Source organism: Rhinoderma darwinii, chromosome 1, assembly GCF_050947455.1.
Source record: "Rhinoderma darwinii isolate aRhiDar2 chromosome 1, aRhiDar2.hap1, whole genome shotgun sequence".
In the NCBI taxonomy this organism is placed as follows: Eukaryota; Metazoa; Chordata; class Amphibia; order Anura; family Rhinodermatidae; genus Rhinoderma; species Rhinoderma darwinii.
Window position 1 is genome coordinate 153223491 of NC_134687.1, and position 20564 is coordinate 153244054.

Here is a 20564-nt window from a genome sequence, read left to right on the forward strand (position 1 = left end):
CCAAGAGGAGCCATTTATTGTGGAGGTTGACGCTTCCGAGGTGGGAGTGGGGGCCGTCTTGTCCCAGGGTACCAGCTCCCTCACCCATCTCCGCCCCTGTGCTTACTTCTCTAGGAAGTTTTCGCCCACGGAGAGTAACTATGATATTGGCAACCGCGAACTTCTAGCCATTAAATGGGCTTTTGAGGAGTGGCGGCACTTCCTGGAGGGGGCCAGACACCAGGTAACGGTCCTTACGGATCACAAGAATCTGGTTTTCCTAGAATCGGCCCGGAGGCTTAATCCTAGACAAGCTCGGTGGGCACTATTCTTTACCAGATTTAATTTCTTGGTTACCTATAGGGCTGGGTCCAAGAATATTAAGGCTGATGCTCTGTCACGTAGTTTCATGGCCAATCCTCCTTCCGAGAAGGATCCCGCTTGTATTTTACCCCCTGGTATAATCGTCTCTGCCACGGATTCTGATTTAGCTTCTGATATCGCGGCTGATCAGGGTGCAGCTCCCGGGAACGCCCCTGGGGACAAACTGTTTGTTCCCCTGCAATACCGGCTGAGGGTACTCAGGGAAAACCATGACTCCGCTCTATCTGGTCATCCTGGCATCTTGGGCACCAAACACCTCATTACCAGAAACTATTGGTGGCCTGGGTTGCCTAAAGATGTTAGGGCTTACGTTGCCGCTTGTGAGGTTTGCGCTAGGTCCAAAACCCCTAGGTCCCGACCTGCGGGCCTACTACGTCCCTTGCCCATTCCCCAGAGACCTTGGACCCATATCTCCATGGATTTTATCACCGATTTGCCTCCATCTCAGGGCAAGTCGGTGGTGTGGGTGGTAGTCGACCGCTTCAGCAAGATGTGCCACTTTGTGCCCCTTAAGAAGCTACCTAACGCCAAGACGTTAGCTTCTTTGTTTGTGAAGCACATCCTGCGTCTCCATGGGGCCCCAGTCAATATCGTTTCGGACAGAGGGGTACAATTTGTTTCCTTATTTTGGAGAGCCTTTTGTAAAAAGTTGGAGATTGATCTGTCCTTCTCCTCCGCCTTCCATCCCGAAACTAACGGCCAAACGGAAAGGACCAACCAATCCCTGGAACAATATTTAAGGTGTTTCATCTCTGACTGTCAATTCGATTGGGTCTCATTCCTTCCCCTTGCTGAATTTTCCCTGAATAACCGGGTCAGTAACTCGTCAGGGGTCTCCCCGTTTTTCTGTAATTTCGGGTTTAACCCAAGGTTCTCCTCCGTCTCCCCTGGTTGTTCCAATAATCCTGAGGTAGAGGATGTTCATCGGGAACTGTGCACTGTCTGGGCCCAGGTTCAGAAGAACCTAGAGGCGTCCCAGAGCGCACAAAAGATTCAGGCAGATAGTAGACGTTCTGCTAACCCCCGGTTTGTCGTCGGGGATTTGGTCTGGTTGTCGTCCAGGAACTTGCGCCTTAAGGTCTCGTCCAGGAAGTTTGCTCCCCGATTTATTGGGCCTTATAAGGTCATTGAAGTCCTCAACCCTGTATCCTTCCGTCTGGAGCTGCCCCCATCCTTCCGCATACACGACGTCTTTCATGCCTCCCTCCTTAAACGCTGCTCCCCGTCCTGGTCCCCCTCTAGGAAACCTCCTGTTCCCGTTCTCACCCCTGAGGGGGTGGAATTCGAGGTGGCCAAGATTGTGGACAGTAGGATGATCCAGGGCTCCCTCCAGTACCTGGTCCATTGGAGAGGATACGGGCCGGAGGAGAGGACTTGGGTACCTGCTCGAGATGTTCACGCTGGGGTATTGGTCAGGAGGTTCCACCTTCTCTTCCCCACTAAACCGGGTCCTCTTAGTAAGGGTCCGGTGGCCCCTCATAAAAGGGGGAGTACTGTAATGGATCTGCCAGGCACTACGTCTGTGGAGACTCCCAGGGTTAATCAGTCGACACCTGAGGCCAGACCTCTTAGACTGACACCGGCTCCCACCAATCAGGGTGGCAGGCTCAGGAGTGGGAGAGCCTATCGCGGCCTGGTCAGTCAGAGTTAGCTCCGCCCCCTGTCCATTTATACCTGCAGTTTTCTCTTCCTCATTGCTTGTTATTCTTTTGGATTCCTGGCCCCACTGCTGCTTGCTCCAGCCTGCTTCTGCCGTGCTTCTGCCTTGCTGCAGTTCCCCTTGTCTTGCTTTGCTTTGCCCCTGGCTTGCTTCTGTCTCCGTGCCCGCTCGGGTTACTCACTTCGTCCTGGTCCTGACTGTTCGTTCGCCGCTCCGTTTCCTCGTGGCGTTCCGTGGCTACTGCCCCTTCCCTTGCGTGTTCCCTGTTTGTTTTCCTGTGCACTTAGACAGCGTAGGGACCGCCGCCCAGTTGTACCTCGTCGCCTAGGGCGGGTCGTTGCAAGTAGGCAGGGACAGGGCGGTGGGTAGATTAGGGTTCACTTTCCCTTCACCTCCTTCCTGCCATCACAATATTTAACAAATAGATTTTTCTGTGTAAAAGAAGCACATCATAAAAAAATGATATCAATTTGGTATCGCTATAGTCGTGTTGTCCCGCAGAATAAAGTTAACTTATCATTTTTACAGCACGGTGAAAGTCGTAAAAACGAAACCCAGAAAGCAATGGAGGAATTTTTTTTTACCCCTTCCAACCCACAAATATTTTTTTTTCAGTTCCCTAGTACATTAAATGGTGCCATAAAAAGCTACAACTCATCACGCAACAACGAACCCTTTCCCATTGAGCAACGTCCCCATTTGTAAAAACGTTTAAAAGTGTCTAGATGAGGAGCAAACATCAAAACGTGTCAAACTGCCGATTTGCAAATTTTTCAACACATTATAGACCCCGAAGCAGTAGTAAATCTGCCACCATGCATTACATGTATTTAAATAAGTACATAATAAGTTTAAAAATAAAAGTTGTAGAGAAACGGCATACCTTCATCTGTATCAGTCACATTAAATTTGAGAATCGTTGATCCAATTGGTAAATTTTCCATTACGGAAGTGCTATAGGAGTTCAAGCTGAAGACTGGAGGGTTGTCATTGATGTCCAAAATATTGAAATAAACTCTCACACATGAGGACTGCCCTCCGCCATCTTGTGCACATACTGTGAGGATGTAATACTGTTGCACTTCAAAATCCAATGCACGTGTTACATTAAATACACCTGTCACAGGGTTCAAAAAGAACATGCCATCCTCATCATCATCAGTAACAGTGTAGGTAATTTCTCCATTAATACCAGAGTCATCATCCATGGCCAATATTGCAGCTACAATGGAACCTAATAACAAAAATAAATAGAAACTGTCAAAAAAGATCTGCAATAAAACTACAGGGCAAATTAAACCAAATTTTATATTATGTATATCTATTTGTCAGGTGGGTCAATTCATCATCTATGTAAATGCAAAAGTTTCCTAAAATTATTTTTGGCAAAAAAGGTAGGTCTGAGTCACTTAAGGGTGAATTCATATGGCTATAATATTTCCATAAAACGTTCTTTACTTGGGTTTTCCTGATTTCCTGTAAGGCGATCTATTCCTATTTTTGCCAAAGAAATATACCGGCCTAGCCGAGACTCATAAACACACTTAAGAAGAAAAAAAGCAAAACAATATTACAATATAGTTATATTGAAATAAAAGCAAAAAAAAAAAAAAAGAAAGTCATAGTGAAATGAAGAATATTTTGTTTACCTGGCATTGTGTCTTCTGCCACATCAAATGAGTAGACAGCTCTGGTGAATTTGGGGATGTGATCATTGACGTCACTTATTGTGATGTTTATTCTCATGTCTGAAGACTGAAGACCATCATCTGCCCTAACCAGCAAGGAATACTTAGAGCGACGTTCTCTATCCAAGCGTTTGGTGGCAATCAGATCTCCGGACTCCGGGTCAATACGGAAACTGTCATCAGCACCACTTATAATTGTGTATGTTACAAGAGCATTAGGACCCTAAAAGAGAAATAATATATATATATTTATTTATTTTTTTAAAGTTGTGGACTGGGTATACAGAGGAGGTGGTAAAGAAGAAATTAAGGGAATGAAATTGGTGGAGCCATTAGAAAGGAAGAGGAAACATACTGTATTTATTTTATGTGACATTTTGTATGATTTTGCTCTGAGATAAAGACATATAAGTATTACTTCTTTGATCCATTGAATAATTTATATTAAAAATTGTAATGACATGATCTGCCTGATTAAATTCAAGTGATTGCAATAATGTGCAATAATACAAATTGTTCTGTAAACTGATGCATCCTTCTCTAACAATTGTGGAACTTTGGATATTGAAGGAAGTTCAGGAACGTTTAGAGTTGTGTTAGCAGAACAGTCACCTCTAATTGATTATATATGCAATGTTCTTCTATATAGGTTATGTTCGAATTCTTATACTTGTCAGAAATTCAAAGCCTTATCTTAAACACTGATATTTTAGGAATGCTACTTTTCTAATAGGAAAGAGACGTTAATGCCTAGAAGAGGTTAATCAATGTATAATAGCCTCCAATTCGATTCTTCTGTTCATGTGATGTAGCTCTGATGGTACTTGTATGGTTCAATAATATAAACTTATATCAGATAAATGTTATGTGTTACATTAGGATGTGGCTTTTGGTCTTTATTATTGGGAGGGGCCTAAGACTAGGGATGCACGATGCATCGAAACTTCGATACTGTTTCGATACCGTGCACCCCCAAATTGTTCGATACCGTTATTTCATGTACACAGCTAAGTATAGTAATACATGAATCTATCAGAGCGTGGCTGCGGCTGTGTAATACAGCCATTGCCCCGTTCCTGAGTCCTGGCAAGTGCGCGCCGTCAGGATGATGTGATGCTGCCAGCGCTGCACTAATGAGCCGCGACACTGAAAACCGAACATGGCCGGCGCACTACAAAACACCACCATGTTTGGTCTTCAGTGCCTGAACCGCCGCTCATTAGTGTAGCGCCGGCCGCATCACCTCATGCAGACCGCACGCGCACCTAATGTCAGGAGCGGGGCAATGGCTGTATCCAGCTTGTTGATTGGCGCTCGTTTGCTCCTTTCACAAGAAGCTATGATTAGTTATGTATGGGGACAAGTGAACGTTACTACGATCGCTCGTCAACATGCATTTCTATCATGTTGACACCACATATCAACTGTTTACACAGGGAGATGTGCTGCCGACAACGATAATATTTATTACTGCATAAACGATACGATCAGCCGATGAATGAGTGTTTGATTGTTCATGGCTGTGAAAGGTACATAGTCTTAGTTGTAACTACAATGATAAACAGATGTTATAAAGACAAAATCTGGATTTACATTTTTCCCTGTTGGTTGTTGAGTCAGCTTTGGATGTGTGGCTGATACTGTGTAATATGAAATTGTAAATGATACAAATATTTTGAACAGTCACTTTCTATTATGTTGTTGAATTACATGCAATCTGAAATTGGAAGCATACAACGAAATATAATTTTTGTTACAGTAAAATGATTGAAATACAGAAATCACTGCTTTAAAAATCAGTCCCTAATGAATATTAGTATCATTGATTTCCTTCATATGAAGAAAATACAGTTTATAAATATAAACTCATAATAATCACAATGTTATATTGCATAAATCACATAGAGAATACAGATGTATAAATCAAAATATTTTACATCCAGGTCTATTTGAAAGTAAATGTACAAATGAATACAGTGACTTATATGTAATGATTGCCTCTGATCATATATAAAATGTGTGTAATTGGTTGCCAAAGGGGCAGTATTAAAGGAGTTATCCCACCACAAAAACGTATCACCTATCCACAGTATTAGTGATGTGTTTGATCGCTGGGGGTCCCACCGATTAAGAGAACAGTGGTCCTGAGTCCCCTGTATGAACGGAGCGGCAGGTCACGCATGCGCACTGCTGCTCCATTCATTCTCTATGGGACTGCCGGAGATAACCGAGTACAGCCAGCAACCAAACACTTATCAACTATCTTGTGGGTAGGTGATAAGTTGTTGTGGTGGGACAACAACTTTAACTGTGTATTGGAGAAAAGGATCAACACAATAAAGGGGTATTCCCATCTAATAATGTTATGGCATATTACTTGTATAGGCCTAACATTACGATTGGTGAGGGTCTGATCATTCAGGAACCCTACCTTCAGGTTATTCTCTACACAGTGGCTTTCCCAGGTCACACGCAGTGCAGGCAACTGCAACATAGATACATTCAAGTAAATGGGACTGTATTGCAGTTCTGTGGCACAGCGGGAGGCTGGGAATGCCACTGTGCAGTGAAATACTGTAAAGGAGCAGCAACATTCAACCAGGGTTGCTGCTCCTTCATTCTGGGGATCGGCAGTTGGACCCATGTTCAGTACGTGATATGTAGCAATATGCCATCACTTAGTATTGTGGTAAACTCCTTTAAAAGGACTAACATAAAATTTCTATAATAGAGCCCCCTGCAAGGCCTGAAGGTACAAACTCTGGACTATTGGTCAGCAACTGGAGAAGGAGCTTCCAGGTAATTGATTCCAAGATTATTATTATCTAATGTTCCTTACTTAACATTGTATTATGCGGTTATCGTTTCTCGGACTTGGGAAAAATTCCTGTGTTAAAAATGCCAAAGTTTCTCATTTGTCTTTTTTTGACCAGTTCAGTCTATTCATTTGACAAAAGTGGCTCCTATATTATATATATTAAGTGATTTTATCCAAATACCACATGCAGTTCAATCCTGAAATAAAATTGTGGTTACAGTGTTATAGCCACAGACCAAATGGAGTAAAATAAAATAATCTCTACCTATTCTGTCTTTTGCCCCTAATTCTTTGTGGCACTTGTAGTAAATTGTTCCAATTTCATCTGAAGCGGCAGAAGAGATGAATGTCTATCAACTCAGATGTTGTTTACTAGAGAATTTTCTAAAGCTTTATCATTACTTGATGGATTCGATGCATGAATGCAAGTGAATTCTGGTGCAAAAATTTGAGCTACTTCTGCCTGAGGTAAACCATTCATGCTACTTCCCGCAAGGATGTTTGGAAGTAACATTTTATTTTTAAGATGCAAGAAAATAATGTACTAAATGCAACAACTAATGGCCATTCAGTAACCTGATGCAACAATCTATTCCTCTTATTCAGGAAATTACTTTGATCTGAGTCTTCGGTAACATCATGAGTATAAGGGTATGTTCACACGCACTAATTACGGTCGTAATTCGGGCGTTTTTGCCCCGAATTACGTCCGAAAATAGCGCCTCAATAGCGCTGACAAATATCTGCCCATTGAAAGCAATGGGCAGACGTTTGTCTGTTCACACGAGGCGTAATTTACGTGCCGCTGTCAAATGACGGCGCGTAAATAGACGCCCGCGTCAAAGAAGTGACCTGTCACTTCTTTGGCCGTAATTGGAGCCGTTATTCATTGACTCCAATGAATAGCAGCGCCAATTACGTCCGTAATGGACGCGGCGTTCAAGCGCCTGCACATGCCGTTACGGCTGAAATTACGGGGATGTTTTCAGGCTGAAACATCCCCGTAATTTCAGCCGTTACGGACGCCCTCGTGTGAACATACCCTTAGCTGCCTATTCATTATAAAGTTATACCAAGGCAGAAGATGAATATACAATAAGAAACTTGTAGCATAAATAAAAGTTCAGCTTAAAAAAAAGCCATATTTGTGACTTACTAATGGAAATACTTCAGGCAACATATAAAAAATTTATTTTGACCTGGTTAATCTCTAGTTTGTATTTTACCATCTACTAGAAGAGAAAGAGCTAAAATAATTATGTAACAAAAACACAACAATGGCAACTTCTAAACTTGTTAATACTTCCTAGTTATGGAAACAATGGTGGGATTAGCCAAGGAAGATTGAGTTCCAATTCATCATCAACTAGCAGTAGCTGCAAGTATGTCCAAGTCTATTCCTAAGCTGTAATGTCCATACTTTATGCCAATGGAATAGAAAAGGACTGCCCTAAATAAAATTAATGAAGATAAATCAATATTATAGTAGACCAGCAGGAAGACGCAAGAAGGTCTTTGATTAAATTACATTCACCAAGTTCACCTTAAATCAGACATAGCTATTATACACAGTGGTAGGCAAATTTGATGCCAATTTGGCTTTGGAAAATAAATTCCTTTCAAACCTCATAGGGCAGAAGGAGAATTTTTCTGGTTTACTACCCTTGAATTAATAATAAATCTCAATACCAATTACTAACTCCTCGGTTAGGGCATTCCAAAGTTAGACTACTCTTACTGTAAAGAATCCCTTCACACACTGAAGAAGGGGATGATTTCTCTTCACATGTAAGAATATGTTCCCTAGTCCATTTCACATTGCCCATTCACATTTGTGGAGAGTATTGTTCAACATAATTATTTATTTCTGTTACTTATATAGTGCTAACATATTCTGTTGCGCTGTCATCCTCACTCACTGCCCCCAATGGGACTCACAATCTAAATTCCCTATATGTATGTTTTTTCAGAATGTTGTCGGAAACCAAACATAATGTTGTGTTATTAGCAAAAACTAACAATCAGTTGGTGGTATAATAGCAATAGCCTTATTATTAAAATGGTTGTACAGGATTGGAAAACATGGCTGCTATCTTCCAGAAACAGCGCCACACGTGTCCATGGTTTGTGTCTGTTATTGCATCGTAGCTTAATTGAAGTAATTAAGGCTGAGATGCAATACCACACACAACCTGTGGACAGGCGTGGCGCTCTTTATGGAAGAAAGCAGACATGTTACTCTAATCTTTTACAACCCTTTTAAGTAGTGGACATCACATGAATGCTGTATGTCCTCTTCAACAAGCAGACATGTGCAGATAGATTTGGGATACGCTAAAGTCACCTTACTTCAGATTGTGTCTATTCAGAGGGAAGGTTAAATGTAAATCTTTCAAGATGAAGATGGAAAATTCGGAATGTTATTGTCAGTTTGCCCAATACCTGATTGGAACCTAAATAGTTAAACATAATTATATTATCTTTATGCATTTACCATTCCAGTCATTAGAAATAAAATGAGCGTGGAAGGAAAGACGTATTATGTCCTACAAGTAAGTGTATTATGTGTTTTTATTATCCGGTACCATACGGGGTTCTTTGTTTTTTTTAGCCAAATCTATCTTAAAATATATTATTTAGATAAGGACTGTAAGTCCCACAAGTCAGTAAAGAGCTGCTCAGCGCTAACAACGTTAACAATTCATAGATTTGTTATCCATAAAAAGAAATGATACTTTGATACTTCCTTTCTGTCAGTTACCACTTATACCAAGGTGTCACATAAATATGTGATGTAAAAGATATTACAAAAATGTTACACAGAATAGCCACAAATGTGTGAGAAAAGACCAGGTGTCCACAATCCCAACAGACATACACAATCCCTTCCTTGTTTAAGAAGATGTAGCTGGTGTACTGTAGAATAATGGTATTCTGTTACTCACTGTAAATGACTATAGAACTATTACTATTTGTTCTACAAATTCTACAAATACAAAACAAATAGATGGGTGAATCAATTCTATATAAATCGAGTTTGGACCAAATTCCCTAAAAGGTTCACATTCTGAAAAAGTTTTGGGTTCGCAACGCACAAATCACTGCAAAATTGGGGCTGTAGGCACGTCCATCAGTGGCCTCCATTTAATAACACTGTGCACACAGTACTACGCATTCGCTAGTTTCCCTTGCCGTGCACAGTTATATTCAATGGAGGCCGCTGATGATGCACCTGGTCACATGCTCCTCCAATAGCGGAACCAGAAGAACAGAGATGTAACTTGAAGCTCCAATGCAAAATCTGTAACAGAGCCCCCCCCTACCATTTATAACACTAGTGTCTCCTTTATGTGGCAGAGCGTTCTCTGGGCACCCTCAGGCACCAGAGCCCAGGTGGACTTCTACCTTTATGCTTCATATAGCTATGCCCCTGCAGGTGAGACTACAACCTCAAGATACCTTAGATCTACTCTGTGGATCTTCTCACACTTCCTTTGAAGTCTTTCAAAACTCTTTAAATTTTTTAATGCTAATCAGAAAAAATATTCTAAATATTCAATTTATTACAGCCAGAACTTACTGTACAAATGTAACCCTTTCGCTGCCACGACAATTTTCTCACTTTTGACATACATAAATAAAAAAATCATAATATACCCCCATATCAATATATTTTTTGAAAGTAGATACCGTACACATTGTAAAAATGTCACTTTACACTTATGGGCGTCTACATGCAATTTTGCATCAAAGTGTAACATTGTGTAAAACAATGCATACAAAGTCTTCATATAATCACTAGTATTGAAAAGAACAAAAATATCTGCCATCCAGATGCCGGTAAACAATTGATGATTAGGTGCAGAGGTGATTAGATATGTAACTGCTCATCTTCTCAACCGTTACGTATGTAGAAAAAAAATTGACATTTAGAGAGCACATATACTGTCTTATTAGTAAGAGGGGTGATAACAGGAGGAATAGTTATTGTATCACAGCCCATGGGGTCACTGGCGCCCGTACAGGGGCGAGATGACGGTAACACGCTGTAATCTTTCTTCCAACTCTAAGCTCTAGCCCTTATATTTGCATCAAGCTTTTTAAGTCATGACGTTTTACTTACGTCCTTGGCAGGGAAATGGTTAACCAAAAACAACGTTTACTTCAATAGGCTTTATTCTCCTCATAATTCAGGACCGTTTCATAGTTTTGTAGCAAAGTATTTATTCTACTGATAAATATGCTATTTCCTGAGCTTAGTGTTTTTTGCATGGGAGTTTAACTGAGCTTTGTTCCTTTGGCAGGGATAAGGGATTAGAAAAAGTTAATTGAGGAATCATTTACTGTAATTAATAGATTTTGAGGAGAAGGAAAATCAGATCATGTTTGTGCTTATGCCATCCTGCTAAGAAAAAGCTCAGGATTTCCATATTCCTACACCTCCACTATATCTTTCAACTAAACCAGCATTCTAGCTACTAAGGAAACAAATTTACTTAAAGGTGTTTTCCCAGAATCATAAATTATCACCTATCCACATGATCGGTGATCATTTTCTGATCGCTGGGAACCCCTCCGATCATGAGAATGGGGATTTTGAATCCTCAGATCCTCCTCACTGCACCCCCCGCAGTAAGGATGAGCTTGAATGGAGCAGCATCCTCCACTTCTTTCAAGGTCTATGTCTATGTCAAATAACTTCACTTTAAAGGCCTATTTGAATAAAAAAATTGTCACCTTCCCTAAATTTATGTAAATGTGAGGCTAAAGGAACTACCAGCAACTATAATACCATAGTAGCCTTCACTTTAGCCATCCTTTTCCATCTTAAATTATAACCCAGAAATTAAAACAATATGTATTTGTCAGGGGGCATTTATTTTGTCTCTTCTTCCCTGTCCCTCCTCCAGGGATTAGAGCACGTTAACAATATATATACTGTATAGGAAAATAAGTGGGGCTATTTTTCCTTGGCAGGGAGCTTTCCATAATACCACACCCTCTCACACACTATAGCCATGACTAAGAACGCTCGAGACGTTCGAAACGCGTAGGCTCTTTTCATTTGGATTGACATTCCCCTTCTTGCACATCAGGACTCTATATCTTTGGACTCCTTTTTAAACAGAAGACCATTAAACTTGGAACCAGTTTCCATTTTAATTTCATCAGCGCTGGATCCATTTCTCTGCTACCTACAACAATATATATACTGTATAGGAAAATAAGTGGGGCTATTTTTCCTTGGCAGGGAGATTTCCATAGTACCACACCCTCTCACTAAAGTCTCTACAGTGAAGACCAGGCAAATTTAAAATACACCCCTTTTTCTAATACCTAACTCTTTTAGCCAACCATGGTAATAATGAACAGGCTAAAGCGACCCTCCGTTTTAACATAAAACTTTATAATTTGCTGGGAAATGCAGTTAATGGTGCCCTCCTCTTCACTTATTTTGCCACCGATCCACCGTTTCCATGAGCGGCGTCAACCAATCCGAAAGCAGGGTAGAATGTCTTAGACTACCAAAACACATTGTGCATCAGGTAGTCTAAGAAGCTCTGTGGCTATCTTGGGTGAAAGAAATGGGGCCGGTGATTCAGCCCCACATTTTAATGTAAAACCAGAGGGTGACTTTGAAGGACACTTGTTTCTCTTCCAGATTTCTACAGAGTGCTTCCTTCCCCAAAAAATGGAGCCCTGTAGACTGGAGTGTTAAGTGTTGTTTTTTTGTGGTTTTTTTTCTCATTCATTTTTAGATTTAGTGTACCAATAAACCCACAACCTACATGAGCTAGACCTATATTTTTTAGCCTTTTTCTACTGCCACTAGAAGAAAGGGAGGGACAGGGGGCTAAAGTAACATTAGTGACTGATGTAGCATTCACTAAGCTAACAATTGATAGTCCAAAAGGTAATAATCAAGGGGGAAGCCAGTGTAAAACACTGTGTAATAGGCATTAATAATTTATTCATATATAATGCACTCAGAGGAGATGTGATGTAATGCGTGATGACACATTTGTTTTTGTAATGATAAATTAAATTCAGTACTAAAAAAATTATTTGATAGAAAACACATATGAAATTCCATATGGACAAATTAGCATTTGTCCTAGTAGAATTCCAATGTCTATATGTAATATTGAACATATCTTGTACTTTGGTATTAAACATGATGTGTGATGTTGTCAAATATTAATTATTATTAATAATATTATTTCATAATAATAATATTTCATTTAAATTACTTTTCCGTGTCATAAATGTTACCCTCCACGTGTATGTTTTTGGCAAATACAATTACAGTATATTCCTCTACTGCCTGAATACTTGGCCATCATCTGTGCTTTCTTCTATTCAGTTTTTATTCTGTACCAATGCAACTTCTTACTCGGAATGGAGAGCGTTAATTTTGTTGTATTAGTTCTTATGGACAGCAACCGGTCAATTGGCACATTTTCACCTGCTAACTAGCACTACCAGTTAGAGAAAGATCTATGAGTTATGTCACTGGATGTTTATATGTGTTCATAGCACCATCAGGCACCCTTTTGGCATATGTTTGAAAATCTATGGCCACTTGGGCATATATATGCCAGGAGATTTTCAGTATGGTTTTAGCCTAATACATATAAATCCAGGCACCAATTATAAGTAGATATAAATCTAATTTGATGTGAAATTCATAGTGAGGTATATAAACTTTGTTTATTTACGTCTAGCTAAAAGCAAGAAAGAAAGTTAATATAAATACCTCATCAGCATCTGTTGCAGTCAACTGCATTATTTTTGATCCATCTCCAATGTTTTCTTCTACCGTGAGGTCAAGAATATCAGTTGGAAATACTGGTGGGTTATCATTTATATCCTGAAGCGCGATTTCCACCTGCAGAAGAAAAAAACATAACACTGAATTACACCGCTATCTACAAATGACTGCATGTAAATAATTGAAGATATTGTTTAGCAATGGTCTTGAACCTAGTATATAAACACTACTGTACTGTGCAAAGGTTTTAGGCAGTTGTGGAAGAATGCTGTAAAGTAGGAATGCTTTTAAAAATAGAAGTGTTAATAGTTTTTTGGGCAAAGTGAATGAACAGAAGAGAAATCTAAATAAAATCAATATTTGGTGTGACCACCCTTTGTCTTCAAAAAAGCATCAATTCTTCTAGGTAGACTTGACACAGTTTTTGAAGGAACTCGGCAGGGAGGTTGTCACAAACATCTTGGAGAACTAACCACAGATCTTCTGTTGATGTAGGCTTCTTCAATACCTTCTGTCACTTCATGTATTCTAAGGGTATGTGCACATGACCTCTTTTCAGACGTAATGGAGGCATTTTACGCCTTCGAATTACGGCTGAAAAGACGGCTTCAATACGTCGGCAAACATCTGCCCATTGCTTGCAATGGGTCTTACGATTTTCTGTGCAGACGAACTGTCATTTTACGGCCGCGTCAAAGAAGTGCAGGACAATTCTGGGGACGTAATTGGAGCCGTTTTTCATTGACTCCAATGAAAACCAGCTCCAATTACGTCCGTAAAAGATGCCGCGAAAAACGCGTGAACTTGTAAAAACGTCTGAAATTCTGGAGCTGTTTTCTCTTGAAAACAGCTCCGTCATTTCAGACGTATTTGGCGTTGTTGTGTGCACATACCCTTAAACAGACTCCATGTTGAGATCAGGGCTCTCTAGGGGCTATATGACTTCCAGGGCTCCTTGTTCTTCTTTACGCTGAAGATAGTTCTTAATAACATTGGCTGTATGATTGGGGTCGTTGTTCTGCTGCAGAATAAATTTGTAGCCAATCAGACGCCTCCCTGATATTATTGCATGATGGATAAGTATCTACCTGTATTTCTCAGCATTGAGGACACCATTAATCCTGACCAAATGCCCAACTCGATTTGCTGAAATGCAGCCACAAACTTGAAAAGAACCTCCACCATGCTTCACGGTTGTCTGCAGACACTCATTGTTGTACTACTTTCCAGACCTTCAGTGAACACACTGCCTTCTGTTACAGCCAAATATTTAAAATTTAGACTCATTGGTCCAGAGTACCTTCTGCCATTTTTCTGCAGCCCAGTTTCTATGTTTTCGTGCATAGTTGAGTCATTTGGCCTTGTTTCCATGTTGAATGTATGGCTTTTTGGCCGCAATTCTTCAATGAAGACAGCTTCTGGCCAGACTTCTCCAAACAGTAGATGGGCGCACCTGGATCCCACTGGTTTCTGCCAGTTCTTATTTTGAATGGAAGTAAGCATGATGTGTCTTTAATTTGCTGCACTAAGTTTCCTTGGCCGATCACTGCGTCTACGGTCCCCAATATTGCCCGTTTTGTGCTTCTTCAAAAGAGCTTGAACAGCACATCTTGGAACCCCAGTCTGCTGTGAAATATTTGCCTGGGAAAGACCTTGCTGATGCAGTATCACTATCATGTGTCTTGTGGCTGCGTTCAATCTTGCCATGGTGGACCTGTGACATAAAACTGTCTTCCACAACCTCACATTTGTAGCAGAGTTTGGCTGTTCCTCACCCAGTTTTAAGCCGTTTCTGTTTCAGTTAATGACTGTACTTCAACCTACATATGAAAATGTTGATCATTATCACCTGTTTGGTAAAATTGGTTAATCATACACCTGACTATAATCCTACAAAATCCATGACTTTGTGCTAGTGTACCTAGAAGAATTGATGCTGTTTTGAAGGCAAAGGGTGGTCACAGCGAATATTGGTTTGAGTTAGATTTATCTTCTGTTCATTCACTTTGTATTTTGTTAATTGATAAAAAAAAAACTATTAGCTATTAGCTTCTATCTTTGTAAGCATTCTTACTTAGAAGCATTTTTTCATAACCGCCTAAAACTTTTGCACAGTTCTGTGTATATATACAGTGGAGGAAGTATTTGATCCCTTGCTGATTTTGTAAGTTTGCCCACTGTCAAAGTCATGAACAGTCTAGAATTTTTAGGCTAGGTTAATTTTACCAGTGAGAGATAGATTATATAAAAAAAAAAAAAGAAAATCACATAGTCAAAATTATATATATTTATTTGCATTGTGCACAGGGAAATAAGTATTTGATCCCCTACCAACCATTAAGAGTTCAGCCTCCTCCAGACCAGTTACACGCTCCAAACCAACTTGGTGCCTGAATTAAAGACAGCTGTCTTAAATGGTCACCTGTATAAAAGACTCCTGTCCACAGACTCAATTAATCAGTCTGACTCTAACCTCTACAACATGGGCAAGACCAAAGAGCTTTCTAAGGATGTCAGGGACAAGATCATAGACCTGCACAAGGCTGGAATGGGCTACAAAACCATAAGTAAGACGTTGGGTGAGAAGGAGAAAACTGTTGGTGCAATAGTAAGAAAATGGAAGACATACAAAATGACTGTCAATCAACATCGATCTAGGGCTCCATGCGAAAACTCACCTCGTGAGGGTGTCCTTGATCCTGAGGAAGGTGAGAGCTCAGCCGAAAACTACACGGGGGGAACTTGTTAATGATCTCAAGGCAGCTGGGACCATAGTCACCAAGAAAACCATTGGTAACACATTATGCCGTAATGGATTAAAATCCTGCAGTGCCCGCAAGGTCCCCCTGCCCAAGAAGGCACATGTACAGGCCTGTCTAAAGTTTGCAAATGAACATCTGGATGATTCTGAGAGTGATTGGGAGAAGGTGCTGTGGACAGGTGAGACTAAAATTTAGCTCTTTGGCATTAACTCAACTCGCCGTGTTTGGAGGAAGAGAAATGCTGCCTATGACCCAAAGAACACCATCCCCACTGTCAAGCATGGAGGTGGAAACATTATGTTTTTGGGGTGTTTCTCTGCTAAGGGCACAGGACTACTTCACCGCATCAATGGGAGAATGGATGGAGCCATGTACCGTCAAATCCTGAGTGACAACCTCCTTCCCTCCACCAGGACATTAAAAATGGCTCGTGGCTGGGTCTTCCAGCACGACAATGACCCGAAACATACAGCCAAGGCAACAAAGGAGTGGCTCAAAAAGAAGCACATTAAGGTCATGGAGTGGCCTAGCCAGTCTTCAGACCTTTATCCCATCGAAAACTTATGGAGGGAGCTGAAAATACGAGTTGCCAAGCGACAGCCTCGAAATCTTAATGATTTACAAATGATCTGCAAAGAGGAGTGGGCCAAAATGCCATCTAACATGTGTGCAAACCTCATCATCAACTACAAAAAAACGTCTGACTGCTGTGCTTGCCAACAAGGGTTTTGCCACCAAGTATTAAGTCTTGTTTGCCAAAGGGATCAAATACTTATTTCTCTGTGCACAATGCAAATAAATATATATAATTTTGACAATGTGATTTTCTTTCTTTTTTTTAATATAATCTATCTCTCACTGGTAAAATTAACCTAGCCTAAAAATTCTAGACTGAACATGTCTTTGACAGTGGGCAAACTTACAAAATACTTATTTCCTTCACTGTATAAATAAAGAAAAGCATGTGCAATGTTCTACATTTCTAATGTACTTTAAATAAAATTCAGAGTCTGAATAGTGATCATCCGTGGGGAGATATCTGTACATATGGATGAACAATGTACGGGCGGAATTTATCAATGGCTTTATGTTGCTTTTGTGGCGTTAAAAAGTTGCACATTTTAAAGCACTTCATATTTGCGGTAATATTTGCAACATTTCACTCCTCCGACACTTTTAAAAAGTGGAGAGAAAAGTGGGCAGAGTTTAGTGGGAAGGGGCACTGAATCTACAGACTGACAGGTCTGCCATCATTTACACCAGAAATTGGCATAAATGATGGCGCAAATCTTTGCCTGCACATAGCAAGTGTAAATTTTAATTTATGGCGCACGGAAAGCCAAAGATGCACCAAATATATTAAGAGGTGTGCTCCTCTTAATATATCAAATTTCCTGTCGATGCACTTTTTTTTTTTTGTGAATTCCCCCTATAATCTTCCTACCTCAGTGTAAGAAACTAAATTTTAACACAGCATTTTAGCGTGTTTGATTCACATATTTTGTTTTCTATTTAAGCCATATTCATTAAAAAATAAAAATAAAAGCTGCTGCAGATGGAAATTTACGTTTATCAAATGTATCCAAACTATTAGATTGCTTCTTAATATTATCAGTTTAAGGTTGCCTTTGGGACACTTGGGTTTAACCAAGTGTGAATACAGTCCAAATTCACAGGCTCAGTGGCATGTATCTGCCAAGAGCTGGCTGAAAACAGCTACTCAGCCACTGAACAATGTAATTGACATACAGATGAGGGGGAAATAAAACACTCTTTGATATGTTTATACATTCAAATCCCTCAGTGACAGAATACAAATTTCCCATTTTATATGAAATCACAGACCTTAAATTTTTTTCATTGAGTTCTGAAAGCAAACACTAGAGAGGCATCCAAGTCTATTCATTCTGTGACATCTAAACATATGCCTTCTTCTACATGTGATGTTTATGTAGTCTTTAAAAGGCTATGAAAGATGCAGAAAAAGGCAATTTGGACATAGTTTTTATAGGCAAGGTTGTTTTACATGCACTCTGATGCAGCCTTGAAAGACAGAGCTGTTTGTTTTTTTAAGTGTGATATAAGCTGTACATGCCTAACCCCTGATAAGGACAAACTACACAACTGCCTCATGTATTCCCTGAGAGCAATTTATTCATTTACTACTTGCAGCACAAAGTGGCCACCAACAAAACAAAGGACCACCAGTAAGACAGAACTTGGTTGCAGCATGTCTGAATCTAGTAGCATTTAACCCATGGCTCTGGTTCTCTGCATGACATTTCACAGCTCAATGGCTAGAGGCATGCTGAAGAACTTCTTTTGGTCTCACAGCTTGGTGATACTGCAAGCTATTGTTACTGCTTAGCAAGGTATACTAAAGCTGGGTACTGCAAGATAGATTAGATTAGATTAGATTAGATTAGATAGATAGATAGATAGATAGATAGATAGATAGATAGATAGATAGATAGATAGATAGATAGATAGATAGATAGATAGATAGATAGATAGATAGATAGATAGATACGTAGATAGATAGATAGATAGATACGTAGATAGATAGATAGATAGATAGATAGATAGATAGATAGATAGATAGATAGATAGATAGTATATATAACTTTATACTAAATATACTATAATATTATTATACTTAAAAAAAAACAACAAGGCCCCTTTTGAACTCTTTCAGTGAATTCACCATAACAACTTCCTCTGGCAGAGTTTTAGGGCATGGTCAGACGCGGCGGAATTGCTCTGGAATTCCGCTGCGGACAGTCCGCTGCGGTAATCCGCAAAGGACATATTCTCCATTGGTTTACACACCTTTTTAGTTAGGTTCGTGCTGACCGTAGGCTGCGGTGCGGAATTCGGTGTCCGCAGCATACACTGGCTGTTGCAGGCGTGTAGCGGACTTGTTACGGACTCATTGCCAAATTTTTCCATTGACTTCAATGGAGATTCAAAATTACGCAATGAAATCCGCAGATGTTATGTGTGTTGCATTGCGTATTGTTTTTTTCTAACAGGATATTTCATCATTCTGGCTGGACCTATGTATTTCTAGGTCTATAGCCAGACTGAGGCCCCATGCACACGAACGTAAAAATACTCGTAACGGGCCGTAATTACGGCATGGGCAGGCCCATAGAAGTCTATGGGGCTCCCGTAATTACGGGTGACTACGTGTGTGCACCCGTAATTTCGGGAGCGTTGCTAGGAGACGTCAGGAGATAGTCACTGTCCAGGGTGCTGAAAGAGTTAAGCGATCGGCAGTAACTGTTTCTGCACCCTGGACAGTGACTACCGATCACAATATAGATCAACGTGTAAAAAAAATAGAACTTCATACTTACCGAGAACTCCCTGCTTCTTCCTCCAGTCCGGCCTCCCGGGATGGCGTTTCAGTCCATGTGACGGCTGTAGCCAATCACAGGCTGCAGCGGTCACATGGACTGCAGCGTCATCCAGGGAGGTCGGGCTGGATGTCGAAAGAGGGACGCGTCACCAAGACAACGGCCAGGTAAGTATGAATTTCTTTTACTTTTACTAGGGAAAGGGCTGCCCCTTCTCTCTATCCTGCACTGATAGAGAGAAGGGAAGTACTCTTCACTTGAATACGCAACGGCTGATCCGCATCAATTTACTGCACATTTTAGGCAAAGCCGCAACAGAATCTGCAACGCAGACTATGTGCGGCATTGATGCGGACAGTGGCGGCAGAAATACGCCACGTCTGGCCATGCCCATACATAGTCTCCCTACTCTTACAGTACAGAATCCCCTTCGGTGTTGCTGTAGAAACCTTCTTTACAGTAGACATAGTGGTTACCTCTTAGGCTGTGTTCACACTGAGTTTTTTTGAAGAGTTTTTTTACGCGGAAACCGCCCGAAAATGCCTCCCATTGATTTCAATGGGAGTTGGACGAGTTTTTTTACCACGAGTAAAAAAAAACGTGTCACGGTAAAAAGAAGCGTCATGACCCATCTTGAGGCGGTTTCTTCCTCCAAAACCCCATTTCAATCAGTCAGAAAGAGGAAAAATAAACCTCGACGAGTGTTTTGACAAGTTTTTGTCAAACCACTGTGCAAAAACCTACTGGAGCAGTTTTTGCAGGAGGAATTTTCCTCCTGCAAAAAACTCTGTGTGAACACAGCCTTATAGTTACAGACCTGGTTATAAAAAGATCATTAGATCTCTGCATTGACGTTTGATGCTCCTGTCTCGATTGTAAATTAGCTTTATCACTATGTAATGTCTGATATTGTCTGTTTATGTTCCCTCTAAATTGCAAAGTGCTGCGTAATATGTTGTCGCTATATAAATAAATATTATTATTATTAGTATTATTATTTATTTTGATATATTTATACATATTTATTAGTTCACCCCTAAGCCGTCTTTTTTACTAAACTAAATAACCCAATTTTAATAATCCTTCTGGATACTGCATTGCTCCCATTCCCTTTATTGCTTTGGTTGACGACTTTGTACAGC

At 40.4% G+C, this 20564-nt stretch overlaps 1 protein-coding gene and 1 long non-coding RNA gene across 2 annotated transcripts in view; one reads left to right on the forward strand and one right to left on the reverse strand.

Annotated features, from left to right (window-relative positions):
- LOC142755666 (uncharacterized) overlaps positions 1-20564 on the forward strand; it is a 173819-nt gene that overhangs the window by 85619 nt on the left and 67636 nt on the right. Inside the window, exons 3-4 of the long non-coding RNA XR_012883022.1 lie at positions 3979-4067; positions 6443-6510. This is a non-coding gene — a long non-coding RNA (uncharacterized LOC142755666). The remainder of the gene's footprint in view (positions 1-3978; positions 4068-6442; positions 6511-20564) is intronic.
- FAT4 (FAT atypical cadherin 4) overlaps positions 1-20564 on the reverse strand; it is a 210680-nt gene that overhangs the window by 68394 nt on the left and 121722 nt on the right. Inside the window, exons 2-4 of the mRNA XM_075860474.1 lie at positions 13287-13418; positions 3673-3934; positions 2907-3257 (exon numbers count right to left, since the gene is read on the reverse strand). Of these exons, the coding sequence (XP_075716589.1) occupies positions 2907-3257; positions 3673-3934; positions 13287-13418 (745 nt within the window). The remainder of the gene's footprint in view (positions 1-2906; positions 3258-3672; positions 3935-13286; positions 13419-20564) is intronic.